Consider the following 14,734-nt stretch of genomic DNA (forward strand, 5'->3'; position numbering starts at 1 on the left):
CAATCTAACTACAACTCGGCATAATGAGCTCGCTAAAACCCAGCCTAACAACTCGCTACAAGGCAGCTCACTACCAGGCAGCTCGCTACAAGACAGGTCGCTCAAAGTAGCTCGCTATTGAGCAATCCGAGGGTTTCGGGAAGCTTCTTATCTGACAAGACCGTGCCCGTCAGACTGCTCCCACGTCCCTTGTCTGATGGTGCAGCACCTACCAATCCAGAGGACTACGCCCACGTCTCTCATCAGGCGGCATCGTGCCTGCCAACTCCGAAAAACGTCTCTCAACTAACAAGGCCGTACCCTGTGATGGTTACCTAAGCCCACCTGCTCAACCCTGAAAAATAACGGCTGCGACAGAGAATCAGAGGCGGTTACACCCGATTTGACAGGGCATTAATATATAAGGGCTCCAACCCCCAAGGAAAAGGTAATTGCAAATTGCACATCTTCATTCTTAGCCCTCATATTTTTGACAACTAGCTCAGTTCTCCACCGAGTTCTAACTTAACCATCGGAATGTTCCCGCCGGGCGAGCTCCCCGGGAATCCTTCACCTTCTCCTTCGCAGGTACCTTGTCCGTCGCCAGCTAGGAGCATAGCCCCTACCAGCTAGGAGTGACCAGATCGTGCACCATCACCAATGATGGGGACAAATCATCTTTAACGTATCAATTGCCTCTCTATGTAAAATTGTATTTATAATTTCTTTTCCAAATTTGGCCAACCCACCCAGCCCAACTACTTAAATTAAGCCCAAGCTCGCTCAGCCTAAATTATATTGGATTAAGTTTGGGTTGGGCATGAGTTGACTTTCAGCCAACTAAAGTTGCATATGCGCGCTCAGCTTTATATATTGAGATCGGCTTCAGTGCTCACAAGATCATGTTCATCACACCCTTTGTACAGCCTTTTACAGCTTTGTATTGAAAATATTTTCGTATTTGTATGTTTTTTATGGGTAAATATTCTCAATGCAAAGTTGTAAAAGGCTATGCGAGCAGTGTGAGTATGGTCTTGTGAGTATTGAAACAGTTTTCCTTTGTATTCAGTAGGGAGCATACAACCTCCAAAGATTAGGGATGGCAGTTTTCTTTGGGGACCCAAGGAGGTTGGGGATGGGGATTAATAGGAATCTCTTATCAGGATCGGGGATAGGGATTGAGGTCCCTGCCCTACCCTGACCTTGATTATATATATATATATATATATAACATTATTTATAATTTAATTTTTTTATTTATTTTTCAAAAAAATACTATTATCTAAAAAAGTTTCAAGGATTTGGGTCCCTACGAAAAACCCATCCCCGTCGAGGATTAGGGATGAAGGACAAATTTTATCCTTGGCTAGAATCAGGGACGAGGATGGGGGTTAATTTCAAAATCAGGGGTGGGGACGGGGAATACGAGCCCCACCTCGAACCCGCCCCGTTGCCATTCCTACCAGAGTTCACATCTACGCCCCACAAGGGGGCACCCTACAATGCCTCACAGCACATCCCGACCTTGTATTGAGAACATCTCCTGATAATGTCTTATCATGTCCCATACTTATCATCGAGCAATATTCCTAATACAAGGTTAGAATGTGCTGTGGGGCGCAAATGTGAACTCTTCCTACCAAAGACAAAATAGTAATCTTTTCAGCCACTCCAGCTACAAGTTCAAATCAGCCCCCCACAAGATTGCCCCCCACAACGTCCCACAACACATTCCCACCGTGTATTGGGAACATCTCCCAATGATGACATCATCATTTCTGGTATATCATGGGGAGATGTACTGTAGGATGTTGTAGGGGCAATTTTGTGGGGGGCTGATTTGATCTCTCCATCTGCTATCTAATGGTTACTTGGTGGATGTATCATTTTCGAAACTTGTGCATTGGTAAATTACATTTTGCAGGTTTACAAATCTAAGAACTAATTTTACCCTTCAAAAAGGACCCTACAGTACATCTCACCAGTCACCATAGACTGAGTGAGACCGGATCTGCTCCTCACACCTGGCGCTTCACAGGCACCTCATACGTACATCCTACCATGCATTGGGAATATCTTCCGTACTTATTAGTTATTATTCATGGGAGATGTTACTAATGCACGGTAGATGTGCCTATGAGGTGCCCATTTGTGAGGAACAGATCCCGCTTCAGACTGAGTTCAGATTGGCACCCCACAGTACATTTTTCGTACTCGTCATGGGAGATGTTCCCAATTTATGATTTCCATGTGTTGTGGGACACGTTCTATGGGGCTCCAACGTAAATTTAAGACCCGAACCCTTAATGCATGAGACGTATGATATAGATTGAAAGCTTTCTTTTTTGGAATTGATGCCAATTCATGGGTGGGCATTGATGCATAAAATAGGAATATTTGATATTTTAAATGTTTATAAATCTGCAGTGGAATTCAAAAATCTGCTTTGGACCTGAACCTACTTTTCCGTTTTTTTTTTTTTATGTTTGGAGGAGATCCAGATCATGGTTTTCAAAACTGGACCAGACGGTTGGACCAGAAAAACTAGGAACCGGTTCCGTTTTCCCACAAAACCACTTTTTTCCCCAAAATCGTTGATTTTGGTCAACAAACCACTGAACCGGCCGATTAACCGTTCGAACTGTTCAAATGGTTTTATTTTTTTAATTTTTTTTGTTAGAACGGGCCAGCCATTCGAACCAATAACCGGACCCCTGACGGATTCGGTCACCCGTTCGCTTTTAAAAACCATGATCTAGATTCCGTTGATGTTTTACTGGTGTAATTTATAATGCATAAAAATAAAACCTCCACCTCAGAGAAGAAAAAAGTTGGTTTTATTAAAAAATAATAATAATTCTTTCGTATATTTTTGGTGAGCTTTTGACTTCTAAGTGATTTCAATTTTGTAAATCACCAATTCTGATATCAAATGTGGACCACAATGTTCATGAAATATTACCTTAGAAAATAGTTCAGATCGGAAAATTGTGTATTGTGACTCTGACAGGTGATAAACATTGATGCATGCATGTCCATGGTGAGGCCTGTAGTTGTTGGGAACTGGCATATCCTTAGGATGGGACCAATAAGGTGGAGATTATTCATACCCTAACAAGGGTGTATTTGATAATTTTGTAGTCTCCAATTTATTTAAGATTTTTTAACCCTAAGTTTTATTCTAAGTGGAGGGGTAGCCATAAAAGAAGCATAACAATACAGGATACAGGATTTAGCCTAATGGATAGTGGGGAGGTCCAATGCAATGTAGGAAAAATCATTTTTGCTGTCAAAACTACTTTGTCTTGGAAGAATCGAAATTCATTTCTCTTCCTGATATTATTATTGACAGTGATCAGACAATAATTCCTAACATTGTTCAAGAAACAATTCCAGTTCAAGACAACAATGAATTTCTTCCCATAGAGCAAACTCAACAACCTCAAGAAGTTCCATTGAGGAGATCCAACAGACAAAGGAGAAGGGTGATTCCAGATGACTATATCGTGTTCCTCCTAGAACAAGAAGATTCTGTAGGCTTAGCGGAAGATGATCCAATCAACCTTGGCAAAGCCCTTCAAAGTTCTAATTCTCAACGATTGATCAATGCCATGTAAGAAGAGATGAAATCCATGAAAGGCAATGACGTTTGGGATCTTGTCGAGTTGCCTGAAGGTTCAAAACCCATTGGTTGCAAATGGATATTTAAAACCAAAAGGGATTCAAAAGGCAATGTCAAAAGATATAAGGCTTGTCTAGTCGCCAAAGGATTCACTCAAAAGGAAGGCATTGATTACATTTTCTCCGGTTTCTTCAAATGACTCCTTTAGGACAATAATGACACTTGTAGCTCATTTTGATTTAGAGCTACATCAGATGGATGTAAAGACAGCGTTTCTCAATGGAGACATTGATGAAACGATTTATATGGTTCAGCCAGAACATTTTGAATCCAAAGATTCAAAGTCTATGGTTTGTAAATTAAAGAAATCCATCTATGGTCTCAAACAGGCTTCTCGTCAGTAGTATCATAAATTTCATCAAGTGATTACCTCATATGGTTTTGAGGTAAATGTGGTTGATGATTGTGTATACCACAAGTTTAGTGGGAGCAAGTTTATCTTCCTAGTGCTATATGTCGATGACATACTACTGGTGAGTAACAATATAGGCTTGCTGCAAGAAACCAAGAAATTTCTCACTAAGAACTTTGAGATGAAAGATCTTGGGGACGCCTCTTTTGTGCTAGGCATACAAATAGTACGAGATCACCCTCGAGGTGTTCTTGGATTGTCACAAAAGGGGTAATATCGAAAAGGTGCTAAGCAGATTCGACATGAAAAGTTATTCGCCGGGTGATACGCCTATGGCTAAAGGAGACAAATTCAATCTCAATCAGTGCCCCAAAACAAACCTTGAACTAAAGGAAATGCAAAAGGTTCCCTATGCCTCGGCTATAGGGAGTCTGATGTATGCTTAAGTTTGTACCTGCCCCGATATAGCATTTATAGTGGGATTGCTGGGCAGATATTTGAGTAACCCAGGACTGGATCATTGGAAAGCAGCCAAACGGGTCATGTGGTATTTACAGAGAACAAAGGACTACATGTTAATCTATAGGAAATCATACAGTTTGGAGATCATTGGGTATTCTGATTTTGATTTTGCGGGATGCCAAGACAGCAAACGATCCACTTCAGGCTATGTCTTCATGTTAGCTGGAGGAGCTATATCTTGGAAAAGTGCCAAACAGACGCTCATAGCTTCATCAACTATGGTTGCAGAGTTCATAGCATGTTTTGAGGCATCCAATCATGGGATATGGCTACGTAACTTTGTCATTGGGCTGCGTATAGTTAATGGCATTGAAAGACCATTAAAATTATTATGTGACAATAAATCTGCAATTCTGTATTCCAACAACAACAGAAGCTCTATAAAGTCAACACATTGACATCAAGTTTCTATCTGTTAAGGAGAGAGTTCAGAGTGGCCAGATTTGTATAGAACATATAGGGACAAACTCCATGATAGCGGATCCGTTGACCAAGGGATTGCCACCTAAGGTCTTTCATGAGCACATTGCTCATATGGGTATAGGCATGTTTTGTGATACCTTGTTTTAGTGGGAGTTTTTTTGTTGTTTTACTTTTGGATATTCTATGGAATAAGGCATGTTTCGCATGTCTACATTTATGCATAATAAAGTTTTATGATTCTTTTCATCATCTACAACTCTGAATATGTTTGTGAATTTTCGAATGATCTCTATAAAGAATAAAGTAGAACCAATTGGAAATATGCATGTTTTGATATCACATTGCATGTAATTTCCATGCCACTCATCCATACTTGATCTATGTCGTCGAATGTATTGATATGGTGAGCATGAAAGGTTTAGTCACGCTTGTAGGTGACAAAAGCCGTTATGATCTCATATTGGTATAGGAGATGGACCAGATTGAAACTAAGGCAAAGTCTAAAGGAAAATAGCATGAAAGGTGTACACATAAGGAATTTGTTCAATATGATTGTTTCAAATTTAGTATGTAGCCCAAGTGGGAGATTGTTAGGTTTTACTCTCTATTATGTGGGCTTACATATATTAAATGAAACAATTGCATTGATGGGCTATTTTTATAAGTGAGCTTAATTAAGTGATTCATTCATGTGAAGTCCATAAACTTTGATAAGTGGGTATGGGGGTTATGGGTGGATACCACATTTTGACCCATATAGGCTTAATGGGATCCTATTAGGTCAAAATATAAAGACTCCTAGGTTATGGTTCCCAATATGTTAAATTCATCCAGCCGCCCTCCTTGCTCTACCCCATTAGAGACAAAGAATTGAGAAAACTTAAAGAAGAATGAAGGATTTAACTGAGGAAAACCACACCTGTCGGTCAAAGTTTTCGTTCATCATTCATTCCGCAAAGGTTCGATTGCAACAATGGAAACAAGTATTTATATCAGAATTTCTTAATAACTACAGCATGATGTGTCTTGGGTGCAAGAAGGTTTCTTGTTCTTCGTATATTCTTGCATTGATTTATTCAACACACAAGACTATGCTAACACTATTATTACAGTCCCTTTGCAGTTTTGCATCATAAATATCTTCTCTTAAAAAACATACAAATATGGAGATATTTCCAATATATTGCTGTAAAAAAGTTATATAAACAATATGAACACGATCTTCTAAGCACTGAAGTCGTTCTCCCTTGCAAGCAATATTGTCAAATGTTGTGGGATTGGACAAAAACAGTTTTATTGCCAGAATCGAGAATTGACGGTCAAAATGGGTATTTTCATTGTTTGGTATTTTAATTCTTAAAAATGTTGGCCCTGATCAAACTTCCTCTATTTCTATTTACAAGTATATTAATAAGTGGAATTGCCTAACATGGAATTCACACTGGCTCCTACTGAGCGCGCAGAAACGTGCCCCGCAGCACATCCCAAGCTTTTATTTTGTTGTAAAATAATTTTAAAGGATTTTTAAATGAATTGAATAATTGAACCAGACGGTTGAACCATTCAATCCATGATCCATTCATCAAAATGACTCTCTATTTGGCCTAAAGTCTGACAACGTTGCCTATGAGAATCCTTGATTGGTCTTAAAGCAAAATTCCATCAAAAGCTTTTCTATTTTCTCCAGCAATTATAGATGTTTAAAAGAAGTAGATGCCAAACAAGCAGGTGCTATGCAAAAGAAATCTCTAACAAACTCGTCTCGTTCTAGATTTCTAGCTACCCAAAGCATGGCTTCTTCGAGAAAGTACCGATGTTAAGCTTCAATCAAATAACTGATTTACTCTTCAGCCTCTGCGAATGCAAAAGAAGAAAACACTGGTATCAGTGAGAATTTTCGAGAAATAAATGGGGTGAATAATAATTACATAACTGCAAAGTGCAAACAGGCACTTAAAATTAAACGATGGCAATTCAGTTGAAAACCGGATTGGACCGGACGGTTTGACCAATTGACTCAGGAACCAATCATAAATTTGGATCTGGTTTTAGATCATAAAACCAATCAACCGGGCTTTAAACCAAATGGTTGAACCATTTGACCTGGGAACTAGTGGTCAAAGCGGTCCGGTCCAAATTTAAAGTAGCCGCCCCCTTCACATGAAATAAACTTAGAGGTTCTAAAAAACATTTTATCAGATATTGGGTATATAGTTGATTCCACTCAATAGTGTCACATGGCTACTATCCAAACCTGTAACAACCCAGATTTTAATTTTTGAGATAGGATCAAATTTCAAGTAAATGAATATGATTGAGCTGACATTGAATGTTACATGACAAGAATTTCAAGGTTGAAGCAGTTTAAAATTTTATATTGCCATGGAGTTAAATTCAAAAGAAAAAAGAAAAAAAAAACTTCGATGATCCAAAGTGATATGTATTAACCTTAAGAGTTATCCATTTAAAAATTAGATTTATGATATAAAATATTTTAAACTAAGAAAAATAAAAAAATTTCTATTTTTATATTAAAAAATATAAAATATTAATATTGTTAGGTCATTTGATTTTGATCGGTTTACAAATGGCCAAAGTGAAATTGATCCAACTTGGTCAAATTGAAAAATTTTTTAATCAAAGCCGACCTAAAATACTTGAAAACTGACCGACTTGGGTCGAGTTGATCAGGTTGGCTGATTTCATCAGTTTGATGAATAAACCTAACTGAAATTAATTATTGTTATTTTTGTATTATAAAAAAATTAGTAAAAGTAGTATATAAAATATGAATAATTATTAATTATTTAAAAAGTTGAAAATATAAAACAATTTTATACTCTTATGTATTTCTATTAGGGTCATTTACTAGAAGACACCTTATAATTTTACATATTTACTTAAACCTACCTTACAGTTTTCATTTTACTAAAATATCTCATATATTTTACAACTTATTTACTTAATCAACCTTTCATTAAGGAGTGTTTGTTTTTCCATTATGCCCATAATTTTTTAGTCCAAAAATACCCTTAACACTTTTTTTGTACAAAAAACAAAATTGACCAAATATAGCCAATAGAGTGTTGCCCGTGTCTTATTAAGGGCAAAAATGGTATTTTTATTTTTATTTTTTTATTAAATTTATTTAAATAAACATTAGGGTCAACATTGTCATTTTCCACTGTCATTTAATGGAAGATTGATTAAATCCATTGCAAATTATAAGTGGTGTTTTAGTAAAATGCTAGCTATAGGGTAGATTTTAGTAAATCCATGAAAATATAAGAGGTATTTTAGTAAATGACCATTTTTATTATCTAGCTTTCACTTAATAAATCCCGTGCATTGACGGGTCCCGTTAGTATTTCTTTAAAAAGGGAAAATGTGACTTTGAAAAATTTTAAACTTTCTGTGATCAAAATACCCTTATTTTTAATTTGCTCCTATTTTATCATGAGGGCAATATTGACTGTATTTAACATGCATTACAAGTAATAACTAATATGAAACGTGTTTTCTTAAAATATATCTGGTGGTTGCATCTTTCATTTTGGCTCAAAATGACTGAGTTTTTAGTTCTTTAAAACATGCCTATGTGACAAATCACTTATAAAATAGGTCACCTGACCCGTTGGCCTTCTAGGTTTATAGTAACTCAAGTGGTATCCATTGTAATTCAAGGTCAAATGAAGAGTATTGCTAGAACTAGCAGTCAAGTGGTTGAGAATGATTAGTTTAGTCTTTTTGCTTTTTGAGAAGCCCAAGTGCAAATACACTTGGGTTGATGCAATTAAAGATTTAAATTCATGTCACCCCTACAATGCCCGTGCAATTTTATTACTAACTTTAAATATTTAAATAGGCCTTCTTGGTAAATATTTTAAAGGGTAAATTGTTGAAACCTCTCCTGAAGTTTCTTGTTGTTATTGAAACATCCCCTAAAGTTTGGTACTTACAATCATCTCCCCTGAAATTTTAGACATAATTGCAAGTAGAGCCCCTTTGTTAGAATCCTCTAAATTGAGGCATAGAAATGTCCAAAATACTCATATAGTTATTTTGACCAAAATGTTTCTTTTTCAAGTTTTCTCCACGTATAGATCCTTACCCCAAACCCTTTCAATCTCCTCTCTAAAATTGATTTATTTTCCAAATTTTCCCTTCATATCAATTGCTCAAAGGTAAAGCTACAACTTCAAATTCTCCTTTTTTGATTTTCATAAAATTTATATTATTTTTTTCCTATAGAAACTAGCTTCAATAGTAACTACATAGATACTTTGGACATTTTTATGTCTCTTTTTAGAGGATTCTAACAGAAGGGGTCTACTTGCAAATGTGTCATAAAGTTTAAGGAAAGTGACTGCAATTACCAAACTTTAGGGGAGGTTTTAGTAATGGCCCAAAACTTAGGGGAGGTTTAGGCAATTTATCCTATTTTAAATAAGTTGAAGGGGATAAGTGGACTGCAATCCACCTCAGAAATCTGAATTGCAGCCCCCTCCTAGTCTACTAGTAGCCCCCCCCCCCTCCCCAAACCACATCCGGCCTATGAATTTGGCATCAATCCACCCCTAAAAATCCTAGCTGCACCCTAGGGGTGGACTGAACTATAAAAACCCCAAGTTGAAGTGGGTGGATTAGGTAAGATGTGATTTGGGTAGGTTTGCACTCATGTACAAATGGATCATTGATGGGTGTAGATGGAAAGTGGATGGATTGGTATTTGGCCCCCATGCCTAACCCATTCAATTGCCATCCATATTTCGACATAGATGTTGCATGTGTTTGGTTCCAATGGAGTTTATTGAGTAAACATTTTGTACTTGATGTGGTTGTAAAATTGAGAAAAACAATTAATGAGGGCGTTTATGACACATAAGTGTCATTAGGCACCACATCAATAAAAGTGCTGATAAACATCTATCCATTGGAGGAATCTACAAAATGAAACTTCTTGAAACGGGAGAGGCGCACAGAAATTGATGTTTACTTTTGTAAACATTGATACATACGAATATGCATAATGATGCCTTTGTTGATGGGGCGCCTATATGGTAGTGTTTACTCAATAAAAGCCAACGAAACCAAACACATACGTTGTTATTGGAGCCTCAATAAATCCTATCAATATTATACAACTAAAAATCTCAGAGGTCCATTTAAAGTTTATGATGCACAAAAAGGAAAGAGAAATAACATGAAGAACATAGAACCAAAAAGAGTGAAAATTGGACGCACAAAAAGGAAAGAGAAATAACATGAAGAACATAGAACCAAAAAGAGTGAAAATTGAAATTACCTTTGCCCGGAACTATTATAATGGGTGTTGATTTACAGTGGTGGAGGCAATATTCACTTACACTACCCTGCAGCACACTGAAATCAAACCAATCATTTAGTCTACAATCCCCATCAAAGTGGTTTTTTTTTATCTTTTTTATCCAAAGAATTCTAGAGACATTGTTTTGAGAAGTGCTGAAGTGGGAACACCTTACCTTGAATCATGACAACCCCTACCATTTGTTTAACTCACTAGCTAAGTCGAGTGAGATACTTTTGGTGGCGGGCTGTGTGGGTATGTGGGTTTTATTGTAAATTGATTTTTTAAAAGGTAATTAATTTTTTTTAGGAAAAGTTGTCAAAACATTATTAGACAAAACATGTGTAAAAATAGTCAATTTTTTAACTTATTTAAGTAAAATTTATGCTTAAAAAAATACAGGTAAATATACTAACTTGATAGCTAAATGGTAGGTAAATGCATTTACCTAGGTAAATGACTTACTAAAAAAATCAATATACCTTTTGTAGAGACAAATATATATATATATATATATATGCACACTCGTTATAATAATTTATAATATTTATTATTTTAAACTTACTAGTAATTAAGTACATGCATTTGTATGTGGAAATTTTAAATTACAAATATGATTATTATTATTATTGTTGTTGTTGTTGTTGTTGTTGTTAAACTTTGTATTCCATTTCCAGAATAAACAAAAATAATTTTTATTTAATATGATAAATACACACCATTAGAAATGTTCCCAAATGTTTTTGATAAAATTCTATACTTTTTCATTTTTTGTGTTCTATATTTTTAAAATATTTATTATTCAATTATGACATCATATGAGTTTCTTTAGAAAGTTGGACCATTGACCCACCATCTAAATAATAAAATAGATTTACTTTCTAATCATTTTTAAATTATATATTTCTTCTATATTATATAAATAATTACTTATCACACTTGATTTTTATCTGACATAATTAATATATATTTTTATACATTAATTTGATTATTTATAATTTTTTTATTTTTTTAAAGATTTATTATTTAACTATCATATCATCAATTAATCTATTTGACCAAACCACTAACCCACCACCTAAAAAGAAAAATAGTTTGATTTCTAGGTTGACATTAATTTTTGTATTACATCTCCATCATTAATAAAATTATTTCCTATGTATAATGCTTATTTTAGTTTAATATAATGATTGCATAATATTAGAGATGTACCCAATATTTTATGTTTTATAAATATATAACATTAAATATGTGCCCAAAATTTTCTCTAATTTTTTTTATTTTAGTGATTCTTTGTATTTTCTATTTTTAAAAATTTTATTATTCGATTATGACATCATTTTATTTATACGTTGATTTTAAATTTTGTATTCCATTTTCATCATTGATAAAAATATTTCCTACATTTCGTACTTATTTTTGTTTAGTATAATGAATATACAATATTAAAGATATGACCAATTCTTTTTTTATATTATATATTTTATTTATTTTATTATTTAATTATGACATTATTTATTGATCTATTTGACCCCAAATGATTGAATACTTGAATTGCTTACCCACCATTGGGAGGGAAGAAAATGTTTTGTTTTTAAATTACTTTTCAAAATATTTATTTTTATTTTTATACTATTAAAATTAATATTGTAAATTTAATTAGTTTAATTTAATAATAAAAATCATATCTTAAATATAGGATTTAACGAGAAAATATACCTTACATATGAGATTTAATGAGGGAGAATAGGAAAATTTTACAATCCATTTCCATCATTAATAAAAACATTTATTGTTTATCATACTTATTATTGTTTAATATGTTGAATATATGATGTTAAAAATGTTTTCAATTTTTTTAATTTCAATATTTTTTTTTGCGTTTTATCTATTATCAAATTTTATTATTTAATTATGACAACATGGATTGGCCCATTTGACTGAAAGTGGTTTAATTTCTTACCACCACTTAGATGAAAATACTATATTTTTGAGGTAGATTTTAAAAGTATAAGTTTTTATTTTATTGGAATTATTAGTTTATTATGTATTAATTTAATTAATAAAATTTAATGATGAGAAGAAACAAAAATACCTTACATATATGATTAAATGAAAGTGAATGCAAGTTAATACCTTAAATGTTGGATTTAATGAGAGGGGATTGAATATATTAAATATCTTAATATTACCTCTTTTCAACTCATTTAATACCAATTACAAATTATCCTATTTACCCTCATTTTTTATCAATAAATTTAAATATAGAGGGGTAAATGTTGTCCTCATAAAATTTTAAACATATTCTTGAGGCTATTGATGCTTTTTAAAATAATATAGATTTTGATGTAAAATGACTTTAAAAAATAATTTGAAATCTTTTACTGTTTTTTTTTTAATTTCAAGTCAAACCAAATGGTTAAACCATTCAATCCATGACCAAATGATTTTACATTAATCCGAGTCTGACAGTATTGATGTTTCAACTTTCAACCAGGCAGCAAACTAGATTATGGATCCCTCAAACCATTAAACTCACCACCCGTTGTAAGATCAATTTTACGGGGTTAGTTCATAAATCATAATACATACGTAGACGTAGTAGATTATATACAGAAACAGAAATGCGAGCAATCAGGGAGATCAAATGGACTCCATGTCTCCTGCCCACATAAATCCTGTTCACGTCTACTCATAACAGGCTACCTTCTTGAATTGGGAACATCTCCCCTTAGATAATATCATGTAAAATGATGAAATGTTCTCCATGTGTGATTGTGATATTATGTAGGTAGACATGGACAGAGTTTGTGTGAACAACCAAAAATAATGATGTCATCATAGTGAGATATTTTCAATTCACGGTGGAGATATTCCCGGTATGAACTCGCAATTAGGGCGCATCCCACATAAATAAATTGGCCACGTGGCCCACATCATGCATAGTGACATAAATGTGCACACGTTTATGAAAAGTGGAATATGCACCCAAATCACTTACCAAGATGAATCAGAAATCAGAATGATGAACATGCTCATCAACTCATCACTCTACCACTGATCTACTCCATGAAATTACTGATCCAGATCAGATCATTAGATGATGGGTAATGGATGGTTCAGATTGGTTTACCATTGGAGTAAGCTTCTGCCTCTTGTGCCCATTACAACCGCGGCTGGCTTTATGTGATCTGCTACTTTACAAATTGCCCTGCCTGGATCTCCTTCGACGATTCGAGCAAACGTCCTCACCTGATTTTTCATAAACAAATTCGGAAGTGGTGAATCGATGATTCTCTGTTTTGTTATATGTAGAGTTACGATCGAAAATTAACGGAAATGAAATGAGTAGGTACCATGCAAACTTCAAAAGCCTCCGCGGCGAGATTTTCCATGAGGCCCCTGCTCGCTTCAAAAACGTTTTCATTCTTCACATCTTTGAGAAACAAAAAGGAATTTGTGAATTTGGGAGTTGGAACAGACGAAACAAAAGCGATAAGAGAGATTCTTATTTTTATTTAGAAAGGAAAGATCAGCATTCATTCACCAGTCTCAAGAGAAAATAAAGAAAAAGGAACATAATTACTTAACCAGAGACGGCATGAACGAGGTGGAGGGTGTCGGCGAGCCTGCAGAGGTTGATAAGGGCCCAGTCAAAGGCGCACTTACTATTTGGGCTTTCATCAATGGCCACTAGGATGTCTCTCCCTCTCTTCCTCTCAAAGGATTCCCTCTCCAGTTCTGGATGCCCTACTTTCGGTATCAACGTCGGCAACGTCACCTCTCTCCACCCGAATTCCTCTACCTCCCCCATTATTGTCTCCATGCTTTGGCTCCCCTTCATTTCTCTCTTGCAACCGATCTTGACAACTCCTGAGAATTCAGATCACCAATTGCCACCGGATCTAATTAACTGCTTTTCTTTTATAACTTTCTTTCACCTTTCTATCTTTTCATTTTCACCCTTCGCCCTTCGGAGATGGATTCAACAACATTTGATTCAAGGCGCGTGAGATTCTTAAATTTTGTGTAGGATTGATCCCTGCACTCCGTCAAATTGGAATCAATCAACCACTGTTTATTTTACGCTGCTGCGTTTGGCCCCGGTGTAGTATGTTGGATGTGATTTGGGTAAAGGAATACACATTGCACCCGGTGTGGATGCTATACAAACGGATCATCGATGGGTGTGATTAATGGGTAATGATCTACCTCTGTGGAAACAATAATCACTTACACTACCCTGCAACACACCGAGATCAAACCAAATGGTTAAACCCATTCGGGAATCGGGATCCATGTTTTTTGTTGGTTCAATTAAGGGTGCAAGTTGGACGGCACGGGCTGGGTCGAGTTTATGGTAAATTCAAGTCCAACTTTTAGATTTGGGCGGCCGGACTGAGCCTGAGTTCAAGCCAGACCTTTCTAACCTAGCCTAGCCCATATTATA

General features: G+C 35.2%; 1 protein-coding gene across 1 annotated transcript; it reads right to left on the bottom strand.

The window, feature by feature from the left end:
* Positions 1 to 6,615: 6,615 nt before the first annotated feature.
* Positions 6,616 to 14,375, bottom strand: LOC104601845 (uncharacterized protein C167.05-like). The gene is made up of 5 exons (XM_010265334.3): positions 13,876 to 14,375; positions 13,641 to 13,720; positions 13,418 to 13,536; positions 10,264 to 10,340; positions 6,616 to 6,812 (listed from the first exon to the last, which is right to left on the bottom strand). Exons 1-5 carry the CDS (start codon positions 14,126 to 14,128, stop codon positions 6,799 to 6,801), a joined length of 543 nt encoding a protein of 180 aa, XP_010263636.1. The 5' UTR covers positions 14,129 to 14,375; the 3' UTR covers positions 6,616 to 6,798.
* Positions 14,376 to 14,734: the final 359 nt, after the last annotated feature.

This window comes from Nelumbo nucifera, chromosome 1 (genome assembly GCF_055504915.1).
Source record: "Nelumbo nucifera cultivar China Antique chromosome 1, China Antique-T2T, whole genome shotgun sequence".
In the NCBI taxonomy this organism is placed as follows: Eukaryota; Viridiplantae; Streptophyta; class Magnoliopsida; order Proteales; family Nelumbonaceae; genus Nelumbo; species Nelumbo nucifera.

What these genes read in the sequence shown, in the direction of transcription:
- LOC104601845 (XM_010265334.3), bottom strand. Translation starts at nt 14,128, where the DNA reads ATGAAGGGGAGCCAAAGCATGGAGACAATAATGGGGGAGGTAGAGGAA. An exon ending in CCTCGTTCATGCCGTCTCTG is followed by an intron (nt 13,721 to 13,875) that starts GTTAAGTAATTA and finishes TGTTTCTCAAAG; the next exon opens with ATGTGAAGAATGAAAACGTT. An exon ending in GGCAGAAGCTTACTCCAATG is followed by an intron (nt 10,341 to 13,417) that starts GTAAACCAATCT and finishes GTTTGATTTCAG; the next exon opens with TGTGCTGCAGGGTAGTGTAA.